Source organism: Crassostrea angulata, unplaced genomic scaffold (genome assembly GCF_025612915.1).
Source record: "Crassostrea angulata isolate pt1a10 unplaced genomic scaffold, ASM2561291v2 HiC_scaffold_47, whole genome shotgun sequence".
NCBI lineage: Eukaryota > Metazoa > Mollusca > Bivalvia > Ostreida > Ostreidae > Magallana > Magallana angulata.
The window spans coordinates 765,406-792,959 of NW_026441602.1; the positions used below are offsets into that span (position 1 = coordinate 765,406).

General features: G+C 34.2%; 2 protein-coding genes across 3 annotated transcripts; one reads left to right on the plus strand and one right to left on the minus strand.

Moving 5' to 3' along the window:
• Positions 1-1,932: 1,932 nt before the first annotated feature.
• LOC128168775 (uncharacterized) lies at positions 1,933-20,330 on the plus strand. Of its 2 annotated transcripts, XM_052834934.1 has the most exons (14): positions 1,933-2,063; positions 3,527-3,980; positions 4,171-4,300; positions 5,981-6,499; positions 6,660-6,824; positions 6,976-7,059; positions 7,371-7,468; positions 7,580-7,684; positions 7,818-7,897; positions 7,976-8,027; positions 13,340-13,503; positions 14,855-14,948; positions 16,700-16,834; positions 18,974-20,330. In XM_052834934.1, the coding sequence occupies exons 1-14, from the start codon at positions 2,020-2,022 to the stop codon at positions 19,139-19,141; spliced, it is 2,292 nt and encodes a 763-aa protein (XP_052690894.1). In that variant the 5' UTR covers positions 1,933-2,019; the 3' UTR covers positions 19,142-20,330. The 2 variants fall into 2 exon arrangements, with proteins under 2 accessions (XP_052690894.1, XP_052690893.1); XM_052834933.1 differs by lacking the exons at positions 13,340-13,503; positions 14,855-14,948; positions 16,700-16,834; positions 18,974-20,330 and adding an exon at positions 8,166-9,804 and having other exon boundaries at positions 7,976-8,074.
• A 2,209-nt stretch (positions 20,331-22,539) lies between these two features.
• Positions 22,540-27,236, minus strand: LOC128168783 (perlucin-like protein). The gene is made up of 4 exons (XM_052834945.1): positions 26,886-27,236; positions 25,578-25,657; positions 24,239-24,329; positions 22,540-23,415 (listed from the first exon to the last, which is right to left on the minus strand). Exons 1-4 carry the CDS (start codon positions 27,184-27,186, stop codon positions 23,180-23,182), a joined length of 708 nt encoding a protein of 235 aa, XP_052690905.1. The 5' UTR covers positions 27,187-27,236; the 3' UTR covers positions 22,540-23,179.
• Between the last annotated feature and the right edge of the window lie 318 nt (positions 27,237-27,554).

Here is a 27,554-nt window from a genome sequence, read left to right on the forward strand (position 1 = left end):
AGAGAGAGAGAGAGAGAGAGAGAGAGAGAGAGAGAGAGAGAGCGAGAGCGAGAGAGAGAGAGAGAGAGAGAGAGAGAGAGAGAGAGAGACATGGCATTCAATTACTGAGTAATCAATTTGTTTGTCTATCAACAGATAAAGAATTGACAATTGTATAGTAAAAAAGAATATTATATTAGTAGTCATGTAATAGTTTTTAACTTTTGAAAATCAGCAAAGGACACGTGTCTTATGTACTTTAAGGGACCTAGACACGAGTTAAGATCAAAATTTTATTTTTTATTTTTATGTTTAAAATTGTTTACGGTACCTATGCTATTTGAGTGATTCACCAAAATTTGAATGCTAGAATTCAGGTTATATAAGAGAGATACAGATGTAAGAATTCATTGTTATGTAAACAAAGCTCGAGTCCTATATTTGTTTACAAATAATGTAAAGTAAGGAATTACCATTTCTTTTGACAAAGTGCATGATTCGTGGCAAACAAGATATACTGATTCAATTTGTTTTTAAATAAAATTATCAACAGAAAAAGCAACATTTGATTGAAACTTATGTCAATAAGACACAAATGTAAGAAAAGAATCAAGTTTTGTTTACAAAACAAAGAATATCAAACTCAGTATCTTACTTGTAACTCAAAATTTTACTTTCGAATTTTGACAAGGCATTTGAAATACCCATATTAATCATTCTAAACATTAAAACAGAAAAATAAAATTTAAAATTTTGAGCTCAAATCGTGTCTAAGTCCTTTTAATTGTGCATGTAATTATGGTCTGTCCGTTCTAAAAATCATCAATCATTTACAATATTTTCATATTAGTTAAGCAACTGTTCAAAATATCGGAATTTTTACCTTGTTGTATGATTGGTTAAATAGAAGTACATGTTGTTATGTATATACATGTACTTGAATCATTTCATCTTGAAATGACAGGTTCGGCATAAAATCTTGATTGAATGCAAAACTTTTTTATATTCATTTGTTTCTACTGTATGTCTTCCCACAATTTTTGTTGTTGTTGTTGTTTTTTAAAATAATTTTAAACTTTTGTGTAAATTAATCGTAACGCCATCACGGAAACACTATATGTGTCGCGTTAAAACTCATTGTTTCCGTGGTTAACATTGATTCACAACGCATCTTGTAATCACTAACTAGTTATTCACTTTTCAAACTTTAAGGGAGAAAAATTCTCTAAATCCGAACCAACACGTATCAAAGGATGTGTGCAATGTAGAAATATTTTGGAAACACTTCAACAATGTTGATGAATTTATTTTGTTTAAAGGGGCATGATCACGATTTTCGTCAAAAATTACTTTTCCAATTTTATGTTTTTAATACGCACCAAAATTTGAGTGTCATTCGTTGAGTTGTGAGTTACAGAGCTAGCAATTCTTTACTATGTGAACGAAGCTTTTGTTTACATTTTGAATGTTGAAGTGAAAATTCAAATTTTAGACCTTAAATAAATAAAAAGATAGACAAATCAGCTTGAAAAAGATTTTTTACTGGTATATTGAACATATGTAAACAAAAACAGGGCACGATCGAGCCTTGTTTACATAACAAAGAATTGTGAGATCTGTATCTTGCTTAGAACTTAATGACTGACTCAAATTTCATTTTATTATTAAAAATGCATTTTTAAAGCATTGTAAATAATAAAAAAAAAATAGAATTTGAACAAAATCGTTGCCATTTCCCTTTAAGGTATAAACCTATTTACCCGTAAAAATCAATATTTATCTTTTCGTGGCACATGATATAGTACTCTACGTTTCATAGTCTTTAAAAACTAACAGCAGGATTGTAATCAGTTTACAGAAATTTATTCTTCAAAATGTATATTTAGAAGAAGAAGAAGAAGAAGAAGAGAGACAGAGAGAGAGAGAAAGAGAGAGAGATGGCGTATCGATTTTTCTGTGATTAACATAATAGTCCCCTTGACGTCACAATCGATCTCGGGATTGTCTCAGTCTAAAATATGGCAGAGGGATTTTAACAAAATGCTGAAATTGAATTGCTTTCTTCGACCCGACTACTCCTTGAGGTAAGTATTCGGGGGTGGGGTATATAGGGACTAGAGGAAGTGGAGACCAGGGCGTAGATTGTTCCGCCGTGTGTCATTTTATTCTTATTCTGGTGATTGTTTTCATAACTACTGTATCATCCGCTGTTCAGCTAGATCAGGAATTACCACATTTATAGATTAAATTTGAGATAGGCCAAGCCTGATATAATATTTCGGATTATATACACAAAACCAATATAGCTCTTTAACAGTTTAGAAGTCTGTCAATAAATATATGATGGTTAAATGATTGAAATTATACCATTGTATGTCATAATTAATTCAAAACGGCCATAACTATAAATCGTACTATGTTCAAACATATCATTACTCAGCAGAAATAGCAAAACTCATTCTGTAAATATAGGATAAAGATGGATCGACGGAATCCTCAATCGATAGAAATAGAAACAGTAGACTAGTATAATGTCTCTACGGTCCACAGTCCATTGATTTAGGGATAACTCCGGAAATCGTGGGTGCTCAAGTTTTAGTCTACAATATCTAATAAACTGAGAGAAATGTGACTGCAGAGATTACTTAGATACACAGTGATAAGATCTTATAGAGATTTATAATGCATATAGAAATAGCAAAATCAAACATTATACCCAAAAAAGAAAAAAAAAGAAAAAAAGAAAGAATATTTATGAGTTTGAGTTTTAAAGTCGATGATCATATTTAGTCTTCATAACACATGTATACATTGTATATGTATAATGATATTAAATACATGTGACACAACACACGTATCCTTTACTAGTTGCCAGGGTCACATTATACAGAGATTATAAGGCGACAGACTAAAATGTGAGTGTGTTGTGCACTAAAGATAACTTCTACTGTATTGTATTGTGACGCAACTTTCTACTGATGATTTGTGATAGAGATGTCACTATAAGATAGAGACTGTAATATGACGCTATTGTGAGGCAATTACAACCTCTACTGATGATTTGTGATAGAGATGTCACTATAAGATAGAGACTGTTATATGACGCTATTGTGACGCAATGACAACCTCTACTGATGATTTGTGATGGAGATGTCACTATAAGATAGAGACTGTAATATGACGCTATTGTGACGCAATGACAACCTCTACTGATGATTTGTGATAGGGACGTCACTATTAGATAGAGAATGTAACGTGACACAATGACACGTCTTCGATGAATTGTGATAGAGATGCCACTTTTAGACACCAGTAGATACTATAATTTGACGCTATGATTCAGACTCAGATTTTGGTCCGAATTATCTGACTTTTTACTGACTCTTTTCATGATTTTGATATTTTACATTCTAGGAAAGTAAAATATTTAAAAAACAGACCAAGAAGCCAGGAAATCATAAGATATTTCGGAGTGACTCAAATTAAAATTCATGGTACATCTAAATGTTTGATATTTAAGTCAGTACGTCTGTTTTATTTGGTTCAGATTGACACATGACATTAGTCCAGAAAATCTGCCAGACAACCCGGATGACTACGAGTCGGAAATAAGAAAGGAGAAGTACATTTTGTCATGTTTGACGAAGCGCGCACCGTCACCGGAAGTGGAATGTACAAAAGACAATGGCGATGAGAAACAAGAGTTATCTCCTCTCCAAATTAAACAAAAAACATTAGAACAGCTCAACAATGTTATAAACAATCAATATCATGGCGTTATAAGACAGGGTGAAAAACAGCACAACAGCAGGGACCAGCACAACATCGGGGACCAGCATAAGATCGGGGAACAGCATATCGTAGGGGAACAGCATATCGTAGGGGATTCAGAGTGTACGGTTAAGGTGGATGCCGATCTGATCAGCAACACTCAACAGAAAAAAACCGACCTTGTCAACACAACCCAAGAAGGGGATACTCTGATAATAGACGAACTACAAGTATATTTCATCGTGCATGCTTTACACACTGTTTTATTTTTATTGCTTACAAATCTAATTAACATTAAATGGGTATTAATCATTATTCCTCAAGGCATTCATAATTATAAAATATATATTTGCCTATACAAATGAAAATGAAATGCAAGACGATACATTTTTATATTTGTTTCTGATAATTTTCGATCAGAAAAATTCAACAATAGCAAAGAGACCCAACACACTATCAGGGTGTCACGTGGTTAAGCCTGTGTTAACCAAAGGAAACAGGAAACACCGCAGGCTACCTGCTGTTCCGGCCGCGCAGGTTCACACCTCAGGTAGGCTTTGTCCTTTCTCCCTCTAACTAGTATTGTCTTGTCTCCCTCCATACTACAGGTACATTTCCCCCTCCATCAGCAAAGCTACAGGTCGGTATTATTCTTTCTCTCCTTGAGCTACAGGCAGGCATTGCTATTTCTTCCAAACCACTAGTAAACTTCTTTCTCCTTGGTCCATGCTGCAGGTAGATATTATCTTTTATACCCTTCAATCCACAGGTAGACATTATCTTTTATACTTTTCAATCCACAGGTAGACATTATCTTTTATACCTTTCAATCCACAGGTAGACATTATCTTTTATACCTTTCAATTCACAGGTAGACATTATCTTTTATACCTTTCAATTCACAGGGAGGTATCGAGGATCTGATTTTAATCAGATTGGCGTTATCATTTCTCCTTACGAGTCAAATGTAGGCATTATTATTTCCCCTTCCATACTACAGAGATTGTTTCAACTTCCTCCGTCCCCTTCCATATACTTCAGGTACGCATAAGCTTTCACCTCATCAATCCAAGTCAAACAGGCATCATTATTTCTCCTTTAAAAGCTACAGGTATGTATCATCTTTTAATCTTTAAAGCTACAGGCAGGCAAAGTCCTTTCTCCCTTCATACTTTAGGTCCAGTGTTTCCTCATCCATACACGCATCAAGTACTCAAGTAGACATTAACCTCTTCCCTTATACTAAGAAATTCTTACATTCAAGGCGCAATGCAAGCCTCTTCTACAAATTGTCATGCTATAAACAGATTGTTCTCTCTTCGACTCAACCCTTAGTCAGATTTTACCTCCTTCTGGACACGGGACGGTTTCTTTCTGTGCCACCCAAATTACACCTGAATGAAACTGTCTGTCTTCTAAGCTACAGAAAGTTTTTTCCTCTTTACTCCAAGATTTAGGCAGATTTCTCTTCCATTTAAGCTATTCATAAACTTCTGTTTCTTTCTTCTCATCTAAAAATAAATGCAGACACTCTATGGTGTATTCAAAGATCATATTCAATCCAAACTGCCGGTAAACCTTTACCTTTTCTTCCCATGCTTTATATTACTTTTTCTTTTCCATCTATGTCAAAGGAATGATGCACACTCAAGCTACTCTCAGTACACTTAGATTTCTTCCTTTTTCCTGTAAGCTACATGTAGGTTTCTTCCTCGTCCAGCAGAAGAAGATTTCCCTCTCTGATCTGCAAGCTATATGTAGCTTTTTTTTTTTTTTATCTTTTTATCCAAACTACTGGTAAACCCAAGCTATAGATAGATTCCCACCTCTTTCCCCTAAGATATTGTAATTTTCTCGAATTCCCCTAGGGAAACACATTTTCTTCCCCTTAAAAATGTCTGGGTAATTTTTTTCCTTTTTCATTCTAGGTGTAAAGAATACTTCGTTTTTCCAACCACTATGCAGACTTTTTACTTTCCAAACTACAGTACAACTAATTTTCCTCCTTTTGTAGTTTTAATACAAATACACATTATATAAAAAAAAGTCACATTACATTTTAGTATTTTATGTTTTCGCGAAGTCAGAAAACCCACCTTCAGTTATGCATAGGTTTGGTCGACTACTGGTTAGCTCAATGTACTTCTGTATAAAAAAATAGTTTGAGACGAGTCTTTTATCGTGAATGGAGATTAATTTTGCATAATGCATGCATAACTTTTAATTTTAGTGGTTCCAAACCAAGCTCTGAATACAAAACCTGTTAACGAAAAATGTCTGGCAGACGAGCTACAGGAGGCGTTACTTCGCGTGGACACCGACGATGTGTTTATTGACGACCAGCCTCCAAAACGGAACAAGGTGTACCCCAAATTTAGCAAGCAGTATTTGAATGACTTGAAGTACGTTTGCTTTAACTCTGTGTCAAGTAACACTGCACCCTGTCTGTCGTCTGACAACGTCTATCTATCAGAAGACTCCGTGCCGGATACCAGACCGAGACCACAGTCCGGTCACGTGCCACGAAATGTGCGCCACCTGTCGACAGGAAGTTCGCGTCTTTCATCATCAAGTGATGTAGATGTGGAGCCTCTGAGTAACCTTGATCAAACTATTCAATCTCAAACACCTTTACAAACCAAAGAACAAAAACAGACCATCGCTTTAAAAGAGGAAATGAGCGAGTTGTCTGCTTCGGCCGCTGTACCTTTGACGTCAGATGACCGAAGGAGGAGAAACAGTGGGGATGGTATGATTTCCATATGTTTATTATAGTAAGACAAACTAATAGCCAATTTGAGGAATACCTTCAAACCTACAACATCTGTAAAGTTGGGCAATTATTCCTATAAATGCTTTTAAATTTTAAGGATAATATGGCCATATTTACATGGTATATATATCTTTAGACCATCGCAAATCTTCGTCTGTTTTTGGGGACACCAACTTTCTAGATCTGGAGGTCACTCACCGAGGAATGCACCGCTTTATCCCGCGTCATCAGGACGAAATCGTCATCGAGATCGGTGACCCCATCCACGTATTCCGCCTTGACGACGACCTCTGGTGTGAAGGTCAGCCAGTCCTGCATACATTGTTACATTTGTATATCGTCACCGTTTTTAGTGGTCTTTATTAAAGAACAATATGAATGAATGATTTTAAGTTTCGTCGATTCCCATGAATAAAAAAAAATTCATTCCTGCTATTTTTATTGAATTTTAGGGGTTAATTTACGAACCTTACGACGAGGGATATTCCCTTCCATGTATGCTACTGACCTGAACTTCCTAGAGGAGTCAGACACCGGTATGATTTGAATTTTCATTTCAAGTTTTTGAAGACCCTTATATTTCTCAATGAATCCCTTTAATAACTCAAACAGGTATTTACCATCTAATGGCAATTTAAGATTCAGGATACATAAAAGATATTCCAGATTTAATTTCAATCTTATTATACATGTAAGCTTTCGAGAGGTGGTTGGATCAAATTGCAATGCCATGCACTGAGACATCTTTTTTTCTGAGCTACATAATGTAGGTAATTTTAGTGTACCATGTTAACATTGACACTCAAACAGGAGACATGTAACTGTATCACATTTGTATATTTTCCAGACGAGGACGGGAACTCCCACTTCAACATGAGGTTCCTGGGTTCTGTGGAGGTCAGCGGTCACAAAGGCGATGACGTGCTGTGTCAGGCAATCAACAAGGTCAGACATCAACTTCCGGTGTATCACGTGATCATTTTTTAATGTAAATGTCTTATAGTGTTGTACTAACAATGGTGGTTTAATGGTATAAAATATGTCGGATTCCTACAGGTGGCGCTCTCCCGCCGGTCAGCCAAAACAAGCCCACCCCCACCCATCGTGTCGGTGGAGATCAGCCAATACGGAATACGCATGCTCGATAAGAGTAAATTAGGGGTACGTCATTATATTGTCAGCTTAATGTCAGTGAAACGTGAATTTAGATTGATATTTCTCGTGAATTTTTATGTACGTGTATCACAATACAGAAAATATTTAGTCTTTTGGAACATTTGTATTTTTTCTTCAGCATGAAACAGACGATCACTTTACTCATTTTTTTGCTCTGAAGAATATTTCGTTCTGTGGCTTTCATCCCCGTAATGAGAGGTAAATTCATGGCAAATAAAATCAAAACAAGAAAGCTAAAGAAAATGCAGTATGTAGAACATTTTGTTGTTGTTGTAGGTATTTCGGATTCATTACTAAACACCCCAAGTCGTACCGGTTTGCATGTCATGTGTTTCTAGGGGAGAAATCTACAAGGACTGTGTCGGATGCACTTGGGTAATGTTTTTTACAATGGCATTAATTGATTCTGAGATTTAACAAATGTTTAAAACCCTGTTTTGTATATATCATCATTTCTCTTTCCTAGGAATGCATTTAAAAGATTCTATCAGGAGTACATGGCATTTACTCATCCTACAGAGGACATATACATGGAATGAAAACAAAAAGGACTCCACGAATCACGTGACAAGGCGTGACCAATCATCGTTGCGTTGACATTGCGTTATGAGTCAAACTGTAGAGAATCACCGTACGCCAAAAATGGAAGCGTTCTCAGATTTCTTAAACCTGTCTGAAATAGCGTCTGTCTGAAACAGCCTCTTTCTGAAACAAACTCTTTCTGAAACAACCTCTGTAATGTTGTCATTTATTACACTCCATTGAACACAGTATATAATGAAAATTGTTATTGAATTTAGATTTCCTTTGATGTCTGCTTCGGAATAAAAAAAAACCCAAAGATTATAGGTATCGGTCGACATCATTTTATTTACTGTATTATTAACTGTATTATTAACTGTATTATTACCGTCTATGATGACGAACCTCCCCTGTTTCAGTGACTTGAAACATCTGTTTACCGTAGAAATGATAACAGTCCATTCTCATAATTATTTACAAACAAGTGACAGTCGAGTGTGCTAATGTACATCTATCGTATGTCCCAGTGAGTATATGCGTGTATAGAATAGTACTTCTACTTGGTCTACATCTGTACAAACGATTATACCAGTATTCTTACATTTTTCGGATCTGTCGGTGACTGGGAGATGTTGACTGTGGTAGATTAAATATGATATAGTGACCATGCAGTTTATATATTGACGTTGATATATATTGACTATGATGTTGACTATGATATTGACTGTTGACTATGATATTGACTGTTGACTATGATATTGACTGTTGACTATGATATTGACTGTTGACTATGATAGTGACTATGATATGATAGTGACTATGCTATGATAGTGACTATGAGAGTGGCTATTAAATACTAACTCTGAGATACTGACTGTTGACTATGATGTTGACTGTTGACTATGATGTTGACTGTTGACTATGATAGTGACTATGCTATGATAGTGACTATGATATGATAGTGACTATGAGAGTGGCTATTAGATACTAACTCTGAGATACTGACTGTTGACTATGATGTTGACTGTTGACTATGATGTTGACTGTTGACTATGATAGTGACTATGATATGATAGTGACTATGATAGTGACTATGAGAGTGGCTATAAGATACTAACTCTGAGATACTGACTGTTGACTATGATAGTGACTATGATATGATAGTGACTATGATAGTGACTATGATATGATAGTGACTATGATAGTGACTATGAGAGTGGCTATTAGATACTAACTCTGAGATACTGACTGTCAGGTACTGGCTGTCAGATTGCGACTGACTGAAATTGTTCAACTTTGATTAACATTGAAATTCCGATTTGTTTTAATGATAACCATTTGCATGTAAATGATGCATATTAACCAAATTTCATTTGAACGAGTTTCTCAAGATAAGATTTGTCTTTGTTTGAAATGTAACATATTTAGTAGGCTTTTTATTTTACATATAGAACTTTTTTCAGATTTCGTGTCAAATTAACTTTTGGAATATGTGATATAATATCAACAAGTGTTACTTCATTAACGTTGAAAAACTTTATTATTTATACCATGCTATTTTTCATCATTAAATCTTGAAAATTGACAAGTGCATAGTTTTTTTTTTTTTTTTTTTTTTTTTTTTTTTTTTGCTGTTTTATGTACCATATCACTCGAGACAAAAGCTAGTGCAGTGTCTGAATAGAGGCAACATATTATATGTTGAATATAATAGAATAGAATAACAGAATAGAGTCTGGAAAAGATCTGCAAAGTATAACAGAAATCTAGCTACAATACATTATTTTTCTGTGAATTCGTCAGTTAACAGAGCCCACGTCATCATGGTCAACACATGTTCTGTACAGCATTATCACTTTGGAGAGTAACGAAACATCACTACTTTTATTTTTGCTGACCCCCCCCCCCCCCCCCCCCCCGGTGTCATAAGTACAGTTTGACACGACAAATAATGAATACAGTGTATACCTAATTTATACCAATGCAACAATAAGGATAGATTGATTCTGAGACAACTAGAAATATATCCAAATAAAAATGTACAAGTACTGATAATTTGTAATTGAATAATTTCTTACATTGTGAAAATTTTTATCACAGTTAAAAATTTCAACCTTGTATCTTTGTTCCCTTTGTAACTTTTATCATCTTCCCAAGTCAAGAGATCAGAAACCCTTGACTTGGGAAGATGTAGAGAGGATCGGATCAGAAACCTTTGACTTAGGAAGATGAACTTTTATAGGATCTTCTGCATTATTTAAGATTTATCTATCTCTCGATACTAGCCCTCAATTCTGAGTACTCTGATAAAATCCCACATACAAACAAAAGTCATAAACAGAAAAATAACAATTCTTGTTGATATTGAAAAATATAATGAAATAAAAAAATAAGATTTCATATTTTGTGGCTCTTTCGGTTGTCTTGGAATTTGGAATTCAAGCAAAGCGATATTTTTCTAACGAAAAGAATTTTGAACGAGTTATCAAAACTGGGCTGGATATCAACTTCCGGTATAAATAAAAAAAACCCTATGACTCGGAGTGTGAGCCAGTGAGGTAGTGTATGTGACTATTGATCTATCTGTGGATGCAGGATTTGTTTAAAATGACTCGTCTCTTCGCCGTATTTTTATACTGTCTATCTATATTTGTAAGTATTGTTTAGTTTATATCTCATATTTATTGACAAACAGCCAAAACGCCCGGGCCCAGGCTACGATGCATGACATTTAAAGCTGTTAAAAGCAAATTATCATGTTGGGCACAGTATACCCTTTAGTGGGATGAATCCCATTTGGTGGTCAAACACCTGCATGGTGTACCTACCAAACGGGAATCAAATAAGATTCGTTTCGGATTAAGCTTTTCTAAAGAAAAAGCATGGTGCTACATGTACATTCATAATGTTAGTTGAGACTTTTTAAAAATTGACTGAGGGACTTCAATCAAAATTTTTCAGTCTCGACAAATGTTGATGAGTTTAATTCATACACATGATAAGCATCATAAGTTGAAGACATAAAATCTCTACATACCAGGTAAGCCTAAAAAATACTGGAAGTTGAGTGAAAATAACTGCACAATGCCCATATGTAAATGGTAAAAAATCACTTAAATTCAGATAAGGTACCTTATTCTAATCCAACAAATATGCATTGTTGCAAATGTGTAAGTTTAAATGTTTTACAATCTGTCCCAGGTTTCTGCTTCCACTACTGTTTACTTAATATTACAATAATCATGAATACTTTTGTGTTTAAACTACCTTCATCCAATAGAAAAAATAAAATGTTATATTCACCAGCACGTGACGTAGGAGGACAGTGTACCATTTGATTTCTCTACATTGAATTAAAAATAAATCGTCCAGTGAAATATCACATTTTTTAGTTTGTGTGGCTATGGCTTTAATAAAAAACTAGACTTTGACCCGTGCGTGCACGGGTTGACATTGCATACCGGACATTTTCGAAATAGGTACATCGACACATGTTATTATTGACATTTACATAACGAAGCTATAAGCCTACACTAATGCTATTAATTTCACTACACTTTCCTTTTTTTTTTAATAATCTGTGTCTCGGGAAAGGCCCTCATCACAGATAGAATGCCCGTAGTGTAGCAGAAAATTGCAGAATCGCTCCGGAACGCTTTTGGAGAAAGTTAATGAAGTTGACTTGAAAATAACAGTCAAATTCATCACAACAAACCTTTTTGAGACTGCAAATACCTTTCAACTACAAATTTCAATCCATAGAATGGAAGAATTCAACACTTTTTCACCAATGTACACGTATTTTCTTTGTAAAACTGGGTCCATAGGACATTATTTTTATTGATAAAACATATTCTATCTTCTTCACTCTCCTAACAAATATAATGAAACTTTTTTGCATGTAATCAAATATTTTTTGTCATCACGAAGACAAAAGTAAATACTTAGTTTAAATGTACATCTACATTTGTTATTTTATACTTTCTCTCATAAGAAATCATTATTATTTATGAACAGAATATATAGCAAAAGTCCAATGAACATTTACCCGTATTTCTGAGTTTATTCATGCAGATGTGATATTGTGAAAAATAAACTAAAGATCCCGTTAGCGTGAATGTTTTGCGCAAGCGCAAGATTGTAAAATCCAAAAAATCCAGGTGATATCCGGGATTTTTTGAGGAACTTTCGTTGATTTTTAATTAGCGAAGCTGAACTGAGAAAAAATAAAAACAAATTGGTAATCTTCAAGTACCAATGATGTTTAAAGTATATAAAACAAAAGACAGTATTCCTCCGATTTCTCGGTATTAAAGACAAAAAATTCGAGTCTATTATTTTAATATAGTAGTATAGATCTACCTCATAATAATGCAAAAAGCCAGGAATCACAGTCTTTGGGAAAGACATTTGACTGTGGGATTGTCTTAGTGTCCGATAGAGCTTTACTCTTTTTTATCCTACATCTTTTTTATTGCTGTCAATTTTCTTTCCTTTCTTCGTAAACCCAAACTACAATAATCTAAGCTTAATTTCTTTTAACTCAACATTTTCCGCCATGCTGTCATTGTTTAATCTTGATCTAAAGGACGCTTTATTTTAACTACTTATTGATAAGTTAATGAGTTTATATCATCAAACATAACATTGACCGAGAGTTAATTAAAAAAAACTTGATTTTTGTTCCAGATCGGATAATAGATTATTGCTGACCAGAATTTTCTCCGTTGCAAAAATACACTACACATACTCAATTTTTAGTCACAGAATCAAATTTTTTGGTCCGACAGAAATAGGTTTGGTCCTTGGGCCACAGTCTCGTGTGTTTATTGATTAGACAGGACCGAATGTCCGAATGACCGAATGTCCGTTGTGGTCAAAAGAACTTTCACGTAGACTGATTCATAGAATTCTGCACAGGTACTGAAGTAGCTTATGAATAACAAAACATTTGGATATAAAAACACATTTTACTCGGATCTTTTGCTTTTAAAATTTATAAAGCCCATAATTAAAATCATACGTATGTTTTATTTTTAATATTACTTATTAAACTCTAGTCAAGCAAGTGCAAATACATTAAGACATATATTTAATTTGGTTTTCTTTTTTGTAAAGATAACCACTGCAGTTCGGAGTGATAGTGCCTCCAACCCTGGCACTGAGAAGTCAAGTTTTGAAGACAAGCGATGTAAATGCGTATGTCCCAATGTTGCACCAAATGGAACCATCTTGGGCAAAAGTAAAACTTGGATCAAGGATGACCTGGACCCCACAAGCTGGTACATGTATGTCTTGCACTGAACCCATGGTTACCAAGGTCATTGCTTCCTCCTTGGTGATGGATAATGGCCAATCTTCTAAGGAATCATGATGACCATTAATAAAACACAGGCCTGGGATAATTAAGTAAAAAGAATTCATCCTGATATCTGGTCTTTTAAGAGTTGTCTGTCCTTTAAAAAACTCAATTCATGACTGTATTGTTTCTGAAATTCAAAAAAATATGTAGGCAGGGCCAAATTAAAACAGGGGATATTTACCTAAAGTGACCAGGGTCTGTCTAGGTGATAAAAGCTTTGTACAACTAATTACACAAAATGTAAATTAATGATACTGGCAATCTATTACCTTTGTACATATCCATTATTTAAAATTCCATTAAAATTTGTAAAATGATTTTTTAAAATGAGTTTAAAACTTATCTATTTGAGGTTAAATTACAATTATTTGCTCTATACTTGATTCCCCCCCCGGTTGAATCTTTTTGAATTGGATCTTTGGATCTGGATTTTTCATATCAAAAGTATTAAGATACAATATATGAGAACAAAATACAAAGGTTTTTCTTTTTTGGTACATGTAAGATGTATGAAAACCTGTAGCAATTTCATATTTGAGCAACTTGTGTATGAAGGAAGCAGCACATTAACTAAGGAAGCAGAGTTCTAATAACCATGAGTTCAGGCAAGTCCCTTGAGGAGTCTAGTTAGTATAGACACTTATAAATAATGCTGGAAACTTGTTCCAGTCCATTGACACCAATATGTAAGATATGGAACTGACATCAACATGATCAATTAAGAAATAAACAGCAAGTGAAAAAGTTCACCGGGATATGAACTTGGTTGGTCACATGTCAAATCCTGTCAAGCCCCGAAGGGCTTCTCAGAAGATTTGATCATGTACCAACCTTACCAACCAAGTTCATATCCCAGTGAACTTTTTATCATTGCTGTATATTACTTATATTTACATTTAAAACAGGCAAACCATTCAGAATTGTTAAAATTTCTGAGATTTTATGTTTACAATAATACAACCGACTAGCGATAAGCGCAAGCTATGATCATTGTGATGTCATGAAAAAGTTCACAAAAATTGAACATTTCAGCTATTTTATGGGTTCATATAAGGAAACATATTAGCAAATGTAAATATTTCTTTTTGAAACTCATAAGTCAGATCTAGAACTTATATTTAATTCATTTACTGAATATATAATCTATAAGTATAACCTATATATGACCTATATTTAATCAATTTTCTTATATGAGCAGTTTGACCAGTGAATATTTTCACTGAAGGGATACATTGATTTTGTTTTTATTTGAACTTATGATTTATTTGCAGTGATTGTAATCATGTTCTAGAAGAAAATGCCAGTGGTGAAGTGTGTGCTCTCTGTGAATGTCAGTATGAGAGCAGGAATACTACAGCTATTAAGGTGAGTGACTTAGATTAATAATGTCAGTATAATAGCGGAAATACTACAGCTAAAGAGGTTACTGTACGAGACCAGACATACTACAGTCCGTGAAATGTGCTTCTTTACCACTTGAACAGTTAGTGGATGGTGAATGGACAGTGAACAACAGTGAGTGCATGCTGAACGGAATTTGGTGATTGTTTATGAACGGTGAGCGAACGCAGAGTGCAAACCCGATCGAGCACAAAGTGAGTGTTGAAAGCATGGTGAACAATATGTGAAATCTACGTGAAGGCAAGATAAACAATTTATTCGGATGTGCCTCGAGAGTTATCTTTACACTGTGTTTCGTCTGTAATCAGGAATCAAAGTACTGAAGTACTGACGGGAGTTGATTTTATCCGATTATCATTTATTCAAAATCAATGATATGTGATTATGCATGGCAAGTAGTATCAGTAATCGAAATATTTATGAGAAATTGTATGGATCCAGGCAAGATTGAACTCTTGTCTTGTTCAACCAAACGTTCGGCTGTCTCCGTTTATCTCCGACAAGCAAGAGAGACTCTGTTTTGTCGGATATCAATGGAGACAGCAAGCGTCTGGTTGAACGAGACTACATTGAATTCTAGCGTAGGGATACATATGACTTTTAAAAATATATCTAAACTGTTTGTACAATTTAAAATCTTAATATTTTCATGGTGTTAATAAATAAGTTTTCTTGAAAAACAATGCTTCAGAATACATAGCATCGAATTTATTGATTATTTTCAAGAACTAAGTGTTGTCAGCGGTATTGATTTGTGCTTAGGTCCAAACACTGTTTCAGTTTAGCTTTGTTTGAGTAAGTGCATAGTTGATTAAAATCAACTCCCAAAAAATAACAAGTAATGTACATGTATGTATTGTTATATGCTTAAATATAATATTATCTGACTGAACGATAAGTATACGCTGACCGAACGGTGAGTGCATGGTAATTGCTCTATGAACAGTGAGCATGAATGGAGCGGAGCGGAAAATGCAAGTGAATGCATGGTAAATTTAAGAGCGCACGGTGAATGCACTGTCAGCGAATGCTGAAGACACGGAAAAAAGGGAAAGTAGAACGTTTCAGTTGCTGTAATTCTATAAAGTGGAGTGTGTGAAATTGTTAATGTCAGTATTATATGGAGTAGAGATACCGCAGTTATAAAGGTGAGGGACTGATATTGTTAATGTATGTATGAGAGAAGTAATGCTACAGCTAAAAATGTTTGTGTATGAAAGCAGAAATACTACGGATATAAAAGTGAGGGACTGAGATTGTTGTCCATGTGTTTGTATTTCAGATGGTGGTGATTTTCATCATCTGTGTGGTGCCCCTACTCTTTATCTACATGTGTTTATGTTTCAGGTGGTGGTGATTTTCATCATCTTTGTGGCATCGCTACTCTTTATCTACATGTGTTTGTATTTCAGGCGGTGGTGATTTTTATCATCTGTGTGGTGTCCCTTCTCTTTATCTACATGTGTTTATGTTTTATGTGGTGGTGATTTTCATCATCTGTGCGGTGCCCCTTCTCTTTATTTACATGTGTTTGTATCATCTGTGTGGTGTCCCTACTCTTTATCTACATGTGTTTGTATTTCAGGCGGTGGTGATTTTCATCATCTGTGTGGTGTCCCTACTCTTTATCTTCATGTGTTTGTATTTCAGGTTGTGGTGATTTTCATCATCTGTGTGGTGCCCATATTCTTTATCTACATGTGTTTATGTTTCAGGTTGTTGTGATTTTCATCATCTGTGTGGTGTCCCTACTCTTTATCTACATGTGTTTTCTGCTCTGTCTGGATCCCCTGATCACCAAGCGGCCGCGGACCCAGTACCAGCAGCAGGTTAACGAGGAGGTGAATTTGGTAATCTCTGGGCGGTGGGCTCTGTCTCATCTCTTTATTCACTCTCTCTTCTTTTCATGTCATGCATGCAGCTTATTTATTTAAGAAAAGTATATTAACCTGTAATAAATACATTTTATCATTAAACTAGTGATCTTTTTCACTTTTTAATCTTATTTTGTTCTTAAATAATTATACTAAAATGAATTCATTTGACTTATTCTGTAAAGTTAAGATACATCATTATTTGCTGATTAACAAAAAAGAGTATAATGGCACTTGTATTCATCTTATAAGGACTGTAGAATACAAATATATACATATAAATTTATTTGATTTACACTTAAGTATATAATACAACCATCTGTATTTCATCAGATTAACACTGTATATCAATGTCTGTATTCAACTGACAAACACTTAGTGGAAGCAAAAATATGCACACGTAATAAACGATAGGTTCCCACTTTCATGCGATCTGTTACTAACACCACAATTAACAAATCGTAGGTGACCGTGGATTTTCTCTATAATTATATATTTAGATATAAGGTTTAACTATGAAAGAGTAAGGTCCCGATAATAAATTTCAGGTGACACAATCTCAGGATCTCATTGCCTGTTTAAATATAATAACATATGTTCAGATAAGATTGTCCAGATAGAATTTCCATTTGGATCTCGATGTGATTTAAACATGTCGATTTTTGACATTTGTGTTCATGCAAATACGTTTGTATATATTACAATATGTTCATTATTTACCGATGTTCTTGGTTGTGATAGGGCACAACGATGATTTTTTTCACGATCAAGATGGAAGGTGGTCAGAATTTGAGCTATGATTGGACCACTACAAATACATCTCTAAAGTCAACATATCTCAAATGAACACAGGGCATCGTTGTGTTTCTCTAGTCCAAGATTTATCCAGATAATCACAATGCGAGAACACAATTAAATGTGACATGTAGCACATTGTTATAATGCATTTGTATCTGATACGAGGATCACGGATGATAGCGATTGAAAATTTAAACATGTTGATCATAGAAAACTTTTCAACAGTCTAAATGATCAGCAGGTTTGCCACAACAGACCTCAGGTTCTGATGAGATTTGATGCCATCAATATGATTAATCTACTATTCAGACTGCGATTTCTATTGTGCTGCAAGTCATGATAGTGAGAACATACACCCATATACGTTTTGATACCACTGTAGTGTATACAGACATCTGTATATTATCTGATTAACATCGTAGTGTTAATAAATCAACACCTGTATATTATCTGATTAACATCGTAGTGTTAATAAATCAACACCTGTATATTATCTGATTAACATCGTAGTGTTAATAAATCAACACCTGTATATTATCTGATTAGCAGTGTAGTGTGTACACACACCAGTACACATTTGAATACCACTATAGTGTATACAAACATCAGCATTCTTTACCTCATTGTGCACAATCTTTCATTGAGCCCACAGCAAATAATTAGTTTGTAAAGTTGATAAAGGGTATGTTACATGTAGTTTTATTTAAATTCTTTAAATGTCTCTTCAAAACAAAGTTAGAAAAGGTTGTTTTGAAAATTTAATTTTAGATTTGTGGTTGAACTTTCTTTAGTAGGACTTCAGTGATTTCACTTACAAAGAATGTTTCTTTAATATAGAAAACAATGCTGAGTATTTCTCAATAGATTTGTAATTTTGACACATTACCATAACGGTACACAATATTGAATTGCATTAAAAGATTCCTCAGACTGAATTAAATCTATTTGAATGACTGGTTATCCACTGAATAAATGGTCTGAGAGGTGCTAAGGATTTATTATTTTTATATGCTTTACATGACCTGATTACAACTAAGGATTAAGGGCTGTCAAAATATAATCATTTCTCTGTTGTTCAATTTTGAATTTCAAAAGCAGTCTAGGAGATAAAATCATAAGTGTTGATATGTGGAATAGTTTCTTTGAGTACTTGCTCTGTTGCATGTATTTATTTCACTCCAGAAGAAAGACAAAGTCATGATGTTTGATCAATATCTTTGAGATGTTATCATCAATGGTTTAGTTAGTTTTATGAAGTATTTGATAGGAGATAGTAGGATTTAAGGGCTTTGTAATATCCTGCTATGATATTTCCAGGACAACTTGGCGTCTGAGGCCCAGAGACCGTCCACAGTGAGACAGCGGCCTGACATGGGTCGCCAGAGATCCGTCATTAACCAGGTGACCGACGTACAGAAGAGGTGGAAGGACACTGTACAGGAGCAGAGGAAGCAGATCTATGACAATCACTCCCTGCTAAACTAAACAGAGGGAGACATTTACCAACTCTCCCTCAGCCTAACAGAAACTATCTAGGGTTCTCTACAACGCTAGGCCTACTGGAGGCTGCTCATTACTATAACGTCCTTGTGACAAATAATTCAGAGGGACGATTCTGTGTTCATGGGCAATTCTGTGTCCACTGACCAAAAGGAACACATTCCTTGATCTGAGGAACTACTGTATTTATGTATATTTGTATAAATGAAACACAGATTTCTCTGATGTTTGATTAACTTGCATGCTTGTATTCTTTATTGTTTTAGGCTGTAATTTAAGAAAAGCCTTGGTACTGTGGAATCATTTTAATTTGTAGGGGTCAATGTTCATGGGTATCCAAAAGTTTGTGGGTTCAAAAATAGTTAAGTTGGTAGAAAGTTCTATTTTGTAAATAGATATTGAACAAATTCTTGTATATACGTTCATGGGGATTTAAAATCCTTGGCAAGGGTTACCTATGAAAGCCACCAAAATTGGTCCCCAATGAAAAATGATGATTTCACAGTAATTAATTTGATTTCAGTCTCATTGAATGATGTGCAAAATTTATACAAAACTATTAATTACCATGTAATTATATGAGCATATTTTATCAGTTCTAAATTGTTTTCAATTTGTAGCTGATAAATGGAGAACAAAATTCAATAAATTTAAGTCTGCTCAGTCAAATCGAGGAAATAATGCAGCTTTTGTTTACTTGAGATGTGAATCCTATATATAGGGAAGATATAAGCTAAGTTTGTATGATATATTTGTGTCATTTCATTGCTCTATGTCTAATATATTGCATCGTACACAAAATGTCAACTTGTATGTATTACTTATAGTATTGACCAATGTCATGCAGCAGTCTCGTTCAATTTGAGAAGGAGAGGGGTCTTTTAATCGCTAACATTTCACTTAATATGACCTAACAAATACTCAGAGGAAGAGAGTTATTTAGTTTTCCTTTGAAGGTTATTCCAGATCCTTATATGGTGAAAAGCTTATAATGTTACTGTGTTCATAACTCAGAACTGTGTGGTTTATGAATAACATGAATTGTTATGTGTTTGCATGCTGATGATATTTATTTTAATTTGTTATTGTAGGAGGCTCCATTTCTAAAGAACAAAACTATTTATGTTTATTTATTATGGCGTTTTTTAAATAAAATTAAAGTGTATAGACAGTGTGTACGTACTCAGTTTTCTTTTAAAACTACAAATATTGAAAGTTTCTTTTAAATGATCTATTTCAGTCTGAGTTCAGTTGTTCCACTTTGCCATCATATTAAAAAAATGACTGCATATTTAGATAAAGCCCTCAGGACCTCTGGGGTAGAGGATTTGACCCCAGTACGTGACCAAAATGGTCATATATTGATAATGAATCTAATATTTGAAATTTTCTCTACTTCTGCTTATATTGATTAGAAACTGACTGCATATCATAAGCCCTCTACCAAAATTAATAATTTTATGACCTCCAGGGTAAGGGTCCTTACTGCAGGGTGTGACCAAAATTAATGTATTTAAAGTTTAGTTACCTTCCTTACGAGACTGAGGAACCGACTGCATATTTAGAAATATTATAAAGCTGTTTTCTTAAGTTAAATTCCACATCTAAGGCTGGAATGCTGGCTCGACTCAAGAGGGAGGGTGGTGGTGGAAAAAATGTTATTCTCTTGTTCTGCCGTAGAATTTTAATGAAAGAGATGAATAAATACTTAACAAAGAGAATGAATGATGCTTTCTTTCAAATTTAAAGTTTACCAAAAAAGCTTTTGCCCAATTGAGCAGAGTTCCCTGGGGGTGTTATTAAAATGGTTCATAGAGTTATCGCCCCTTGTCTTGTTTAAATTAAATAAGTAATCATTGTAAATAATGTTACTAAGAGGTCGAAGGATTAAAGAGATCTATACAAGTATTTATTATATGAAACAAATCAACCAATACAATTCTTGTAGTTTCTAAATAGTCAGGGAGACTTGAAAATTCTAAAGTATTGGATGGCCAGTCAAAAACACTAGTGTGTGGTACAATTTTTGTTTTTATAAATCCCAGATATCAATGTTGGTCACAATAGAGATTGTGAGAGAAAATTGTTGGTCTTATTTTCCCTTGAGTGATAATTGTTTGCAGAAGTATTGCAAAGATGTGGAATATCACTGTGATATATGTTGTAAGTTTTGATTAACGTTTATTTAGAATTGGTAGAAATTTACTAATGAAGTACAATACTATGTTGTGACGAGTTGTATGCAAGTGGTCTGATGTCCTCCTGCACAGTTCTGAGGGATAATAAGGGCATTGTTCTGTACAATAGAGCACAATTTGCATACAATTGCAAAACAACATGAATGTTAAACCTCACATTTATTGCTTTTGTGTCGTTTAACAACAGTTTTGGACATGCAGTTTTTTCCTGAACAAAACAGTTCATTTATTTTTACACTCTGTTCACATAAGATGACCGCACATCTCCAGTTAATAAATACACTCGAGTAAGGACTTTGAATTATTATACCCCATTCCGAAGGAGAAGGGATGTTCTGTTTTTCCCTTGTGTGTCCTTCCGTCTGTCCTTCCGTTTAATTTGTTTATTTGTCCGTGATAAATTTCTGTTTGCATTTTATATAAGCAACTATTAATAGAAGACGCTTGAAATTTTAACATACTCTTTGTTTTGGTATGCCATAAAGTGAGCTTCGTTTTTGTAGGAATCAGAAGTCAGCTTTCTGTAAATGACGACTTTGTTTTGTTTTTAGCCTAAATTTTCGAGTAAAGAACTATATATGATATTAGTCAAATTTGGCCCCTAAAATTCGCTATTTTTAACTGATTCAGGTTCATTAATTTGTTATGTTATTTCATAAAAGAGTTGACATGAAATATGCTTTTCACCTATTTATTTCATTTATATGCACTCACTGGCAGTATATGACGTCAGAAGTGACGCTATTTTTATAATTCAATCAAAATCAACCAAAAGTTGACATTTTTCTTATCTTTTTTCGAATGGGAAATATAGAGCGCCTCCTTGAACAAGAACGAACTTTTTGTCACTTATAAGTATTGGAAAGATACATCTTTGGTGAAAATATTTTGTTTGTTCAAGTAGTCGCTCAGTGTTACCTTAAAGAAAAACTGCCTCAAAACAAGCCATTTTATGCTAAAAATGAGAAAATGGCGGGAAAAGGTAAACTTTATGATGTCATATTTTTAAATTGTGGGCACTAAAATCAAGATGAAAATTATGAAAAAACTTCAAATGTATATTTGTACAAATTAAACATAGAATTACAGTAAAATGACAATGTTCATTTTAGGGGGCATATATAGTCCTTTTCTTAAATTATTTCTCGGCAACTATTGATCACAGAAGATCGACTTTTTAAAACGCCCTTTGTTTATTTTTTTGATTTCATTTTCAAACAAATTGTCAGAGATTTCACAGGAACTATTCATTGCAGAAACTTGGATTTTTTTCACACATTCTTTACATATATGTATGCCAAACGATAAGATTCATTTTTGAACGAATCAGACGTCAACGCTCAGTTGAATAAGAACTTTAGTTTTTTGTTTTTGCCTAAATTTTCGAACAAATATTCGTCTATAAGATTTCTCAGCAACTATTCATACCAGATGGGTGAAATTTTAATACACTCTTGTTTTGGTGTGCCATATGGTGGGCCAAATTCTGTTTTACTTTTTTCTCACAAATTTTATATCAACTTTCTGTTAACTGTCTTGTTGAATTGCGTGCCGCCCTCGTAAAAATAACTGTCAACATCAAACCATTATCGTTGAAAATCCTTTAATTAAGTAACAACTCTACCGGGTAAATCAATCTATATCATGGAAAAGGACACAACACGAATTTGAAGGATGACATACACATAATTGTTTATGTATAAATTTTGCTATTTTTACTGTTTCTGAGCAAATCTCTAACTCGAATTTTACAAACAAACTTTCTGAGAGGGATGGAATACTATTAACATGAAAAAAGAGCTATATGAACTTTGAAATGAATGGGCTATTTTTCACAGATAAAACTTGTTGCAGAGTCGCATGGTTTATCATTCCACTGGCCTGTATAGAACATCTCCACACAGTCTATTTCTACTGATGGATTCGTCCAATCGTCCGGATTCCAGGCGTCCCAGTTAGTGAAGGTGACGGGGGTTCCCGAGTACCCCCACACAAACACGCCCTCTGTCTCGATGTCGTTCCCGCCGGTCCAAGTCGTACACAAGTACTCGTTACTGCAGTCTAAAAGGTAACACATCAATTGGTTATCCTGGTATTAATACTTTGTTACTTACTAAATCAAAGATTTCTATCCAGATTGACAAATGTATGTATTATATAAGTGTTACAATCTATGGCCATCATACTTGTGTTTTTATGCGTTAATTCATTTCATTGTTTCCAAACTACTTTCCACAGTAAACAGTTTACTGAGAGTTTTACTTGGCGGGTGAAAATCCCATGCAATAACTAGGCAGCTTGGGTAGAGTTGACGTTTCTTTGGTTTTTTTTTGTTTTTTTTTTGTTTTTTAGATTTTATTCAAATACTGTCAACGAAAGGACATGCATTTTTGTATAAATTTATTAATAAGGCATATGTATAACTTTATTGAAATTGTATTCAAATTTTTTTAACTAAAAGTGTATGAATTGTGAATTTAAGTTATCAATATACAACTTTATTGAAATATATCAAAATATTGTCAATAAAATGGAATGAATTATAGCATCGTCAATTATACTGTATGTTACCTATATCGAATAGCCCCAAACATTTGACCAGAACACTTCTCTTTAATTATTTGGTCCCTTCATGCAGTTAATATGATGATCCCAACCATTATCCAGTATTATACACCTAACTGTCATAACTGGTGTAAATGAATGCAATATGATTTTTTTCAAGAAAGACGATCTTTAGTGGTTGTAGATATACAATGATAAGTAGGCTATACGTATATTACAATACTATATAAGTATATTATCATGTGTACTTTCGTCATAAAATGATAAATTTAACGTTACGTATACATATGTAAATATACGATTGTAACTATATACGTACAGACATCTTTCAGCAGCGTGTATGTGACCCAGTGGTTTTCCTTCACATCATTGATTTCAAGGAGATAGGCTCCAAATTGTTGACATGCGCTCTAAAACACAACTACATGAAAAATTGCTCAAGGTTTGAGCAATAAAATGCTATGTATTACGTAATTAAGATACTGCTGAAAATTAGGTAAACCACTTCTAATTATCATCAGTAGTGTCCGGAGAGGGCTATTTGCAAAAAATTATTAGCGCACTGTGAAAAACTACCACGCCGTCACGCTTATTCAACTTTACACAACTCGCCATCGCGCTGTCACACAAGTCGCCAGTGGATGGCAGGAGTAATGATAACCAACCATATTACTTTGAAAATCCCCGATGGTATATTCACCCCTTAGGCTATGGGCAGTTGAATATACCATTTTATTTTTCATAAATTGTTGAATATCAGTACAATACAAGTCGAATTCATAAGTTTGGAAGTTCCCCGCACGGGAGACGATTATATTATAATAATTGGATTTTTGAACACGGTGTTCTAATATGACCGTCGTTTTCATACTTTAAAAAACTAAATTTTTGTCTAATCGAAACGAGAAAATTTCAATGAGGTAGCCACTGGTCAGTGAGCTTGACACAAGCAGCGAGTTTTAGAAAATGCAGGGATATAAAAGTGTTGCTTCGGTGTAGGTATTTTCTTTTGGGTGCGTAGTTAAAAAGCATTCCCGTCATGATAAAGCCATCTGGTAGCAGATCAATTACCAAGACATAGGCGTCGGAACCGGGGGGGGGGGGGGCTAGGGGGGGCTTACTTTTTTTGCAAAGTTAGACCTAACCATTAGGCACATAGCAGAATAGAGGGTTCAGCCCCCCACTTTTTTTTCGCAGGAAATATACCCCCCCCCCCCCCCGATTAGGATTTTCATGGTTTGGGAAAAAATTTTAGGGTAGGTAAGATTTTTTGTTTTTGAAGTATAGGTCAGCCCCCCCCCCCCCCCCCCCCCCCACACACACACATTTTCATGATTTTGGAATTAGGTTTTTTTCTCTCTGTTATTATATTTCTGAGGATCAGTCTAGCCCCCCACTTTCAATTTGCTTCCGACAAGAACACACTTGGTAATATCAGTCATCATGGACGAGCACTTAGTCTTAGTACAAATACATGCAAGGATCTATCAATGGATATATATACTCAGAGAACAGAACTATCTAACATCCGCTAGAAGAACTGGTGAATAAATAGTTAATAATGAGAACATTCTCATTAAACTCGCATACACCTATCGCTTTTTATTTCAGTCTATATCATCTCTCTTTTCACATTATTTCACTCTCACTTTCTATACCATTGCTTCTGATTGAGACAGGGCTGTTGTGTTCCGGATGTAGCAATGTCCATTGTACTTTGTCCATCCTTCATCACAATCTGTTGACATTAACCAAATAGATGAAATACAAATCTTTGGAAACAGGAACAAATAACGTTTAGAATACATTTAAAAGCCCTCAAACATTGATATTTATACTTTGGTCACAAGAATTTGTGTACACGTTTCTAAGAATAACGGCCAAACTATGATCAGTACATCTTTTAAAGTGCTTTGTAGATTGATGAAGTTAATGATGTAAATGTAATCAGTAAACAACAAATGTGTCCCTTTATTTTCCGTGTTAAAAGCATTCTATTTACCAATGATTTAACAAACAGTTACCAATGAGTGCCCGAGAGTATTATTGAATATTCGTTATAGACCACTCCGGTGAACAGTGGTTTGATAGAAACCAGACAAAAATTCATGGTATCGTTCATCAAATGTTCATCACCAGACAATCATTGTAAATATTAAATTAATATGTACATACAAATTCATATCTTAAACATTGTAATTTAAGTATATGAATTTGTTTTCATTTAAGAAATAAAGAGCAGTTTAAAACGTTCATCGGGATAATAACTTGGTTGGTCACATGATCAAATCCTACGAAGCCCGATGGGCTTCTCAGAAGATTTGATCTCGTACCAACCAGGTTTACATGTATATCCCGGTGAACTTTTCAACATTGCTGTTTATTACTTATATTTACGTTTGAGGATGACAAATTGTTCAGGATTGCTAAAATAACCGATATTTTATGTTTACAATAAGACCACCAACAAGCAATAAGCGCATGCAATTTTCATTGTGATCTCATAAAATACAGAATTGAACATTTTCGCTATTTTGTAGGTTTATATATGGAAACATATTTGCAAATGTAAATAGTTTTCATTGTTTTTTTTTATTTTTAGGATGCAAAGAAAGATGGGGTTACCTATTTTTTTGAAAACGTAGACAAGTTATGTTTTTTTCACGTTTTATGCATTAAAGATATTGTTTTACATGCTGATTATATAAGACGATAGGATATTTTAATAGCGATAATCTTATAAGCAAATCAATTTTGCACAGTTCAATCAGATAAAATCAAATATATTGTAAAAAGAGAAAAATTAAAAATAATAGCTTATGCTTTTCCAATTGCATTTTAATGCAGCCAAAATATCAAACTTGTATGTGTTTGAATAGAGTCGGAAAGTGTTAAGAGTATCGTTATCAGAACTTGACCGAATATACAGTTAGTTCATAGTGATGAATTGTCTGACATCTATTTACCTGTTGGTTTGTAGTACACCCAGCCATCTTCAGGTCCAACACTATTCTTATCGTGACAAGATCGCAGGGTCCGACAGGTGGAGGTGACAGCCTGGTATCCAAAACACCAACAGTCCGTCCCACATTGTAAGGCACACATCCCTATAGAACTCGTCATAAGGTCCTCGCTATAGCCATCACTTAGTATTTTATTGGTGAAAACGTTTTCTTTTGAAAAGAGATTCGAGCAGATAGTTGACTGAATGCATGCATTCACCATCAAAAGATAATATATCAGAAGACAGATAAATGTTTTCATCATCTCGCAATCTAAAGCAAGATCTAGAGAAAACTCTCAGTTATGTCGAACGCAATGGAGTTGTTTTAGTTGTATGGATTTTTAAATCAATGTCGACCAAACACGGATAGAAAATAAATAATTTTTTTTTCACATTGAGTCGATAAACGGAGCTAACTTAATGAAAACTTCTAGAATAAATAATATTTTAAGAAATAAAAACCCCACTATATTTTTGAATGCAAGCATCCACTGTAATATTCTTGACTATTAAAATGAAATTAAGTACACAATCCATAGCAATAATTTCTGAAACAAATATAAATAAAATGTGAACAAAATTTGTTATTCAGAACAATAACCATTTTTTGCAGATGAGATGTATTACTGTA

Coding starts and splice junctions, on each gene's coding strand:
- LOC128168775 (XM_052834934.1), top strand. CDS start 2,020: ATGCTGAAATTGAATTGCTTTCTTCGACCCGACTACTCCTTGAG. Junction 6,500..6,659: donor GAGGAGAAACAGTGGGGATG/GTATGATTTCCA, acceptor ATATATCTTTAG/ACCATCGCAAATCTTCGTCT. Junction 6,825..6,975: donor CGACGACCTCTGGTGTGAAG/GTCAGCCAGTCC, acceptor ATTGAATTTTAG/GGGTTAATTTACGAACCTTA.
- LOC128168783 (XM_052834945.1), bottom strand. CDS start 27,186: ATGATGAAAACATTTATCTGTCTTCTGATATATTATCTTTTGATGGTG. Junction 25,658..26,885: donor GGTGTACTACAAACCAACAG/GTAAATAGATGT, acceptor TAATGTCAACAG/ATTGTGATGAAGGATGGACA. Junction 24,330..25,577: donor TGTCTCAATCAGAAGCAATG/GTATAGAAAGTG, acceptor GTTGTGTTTTAG/AGCGCATGTCAACAATTTGG.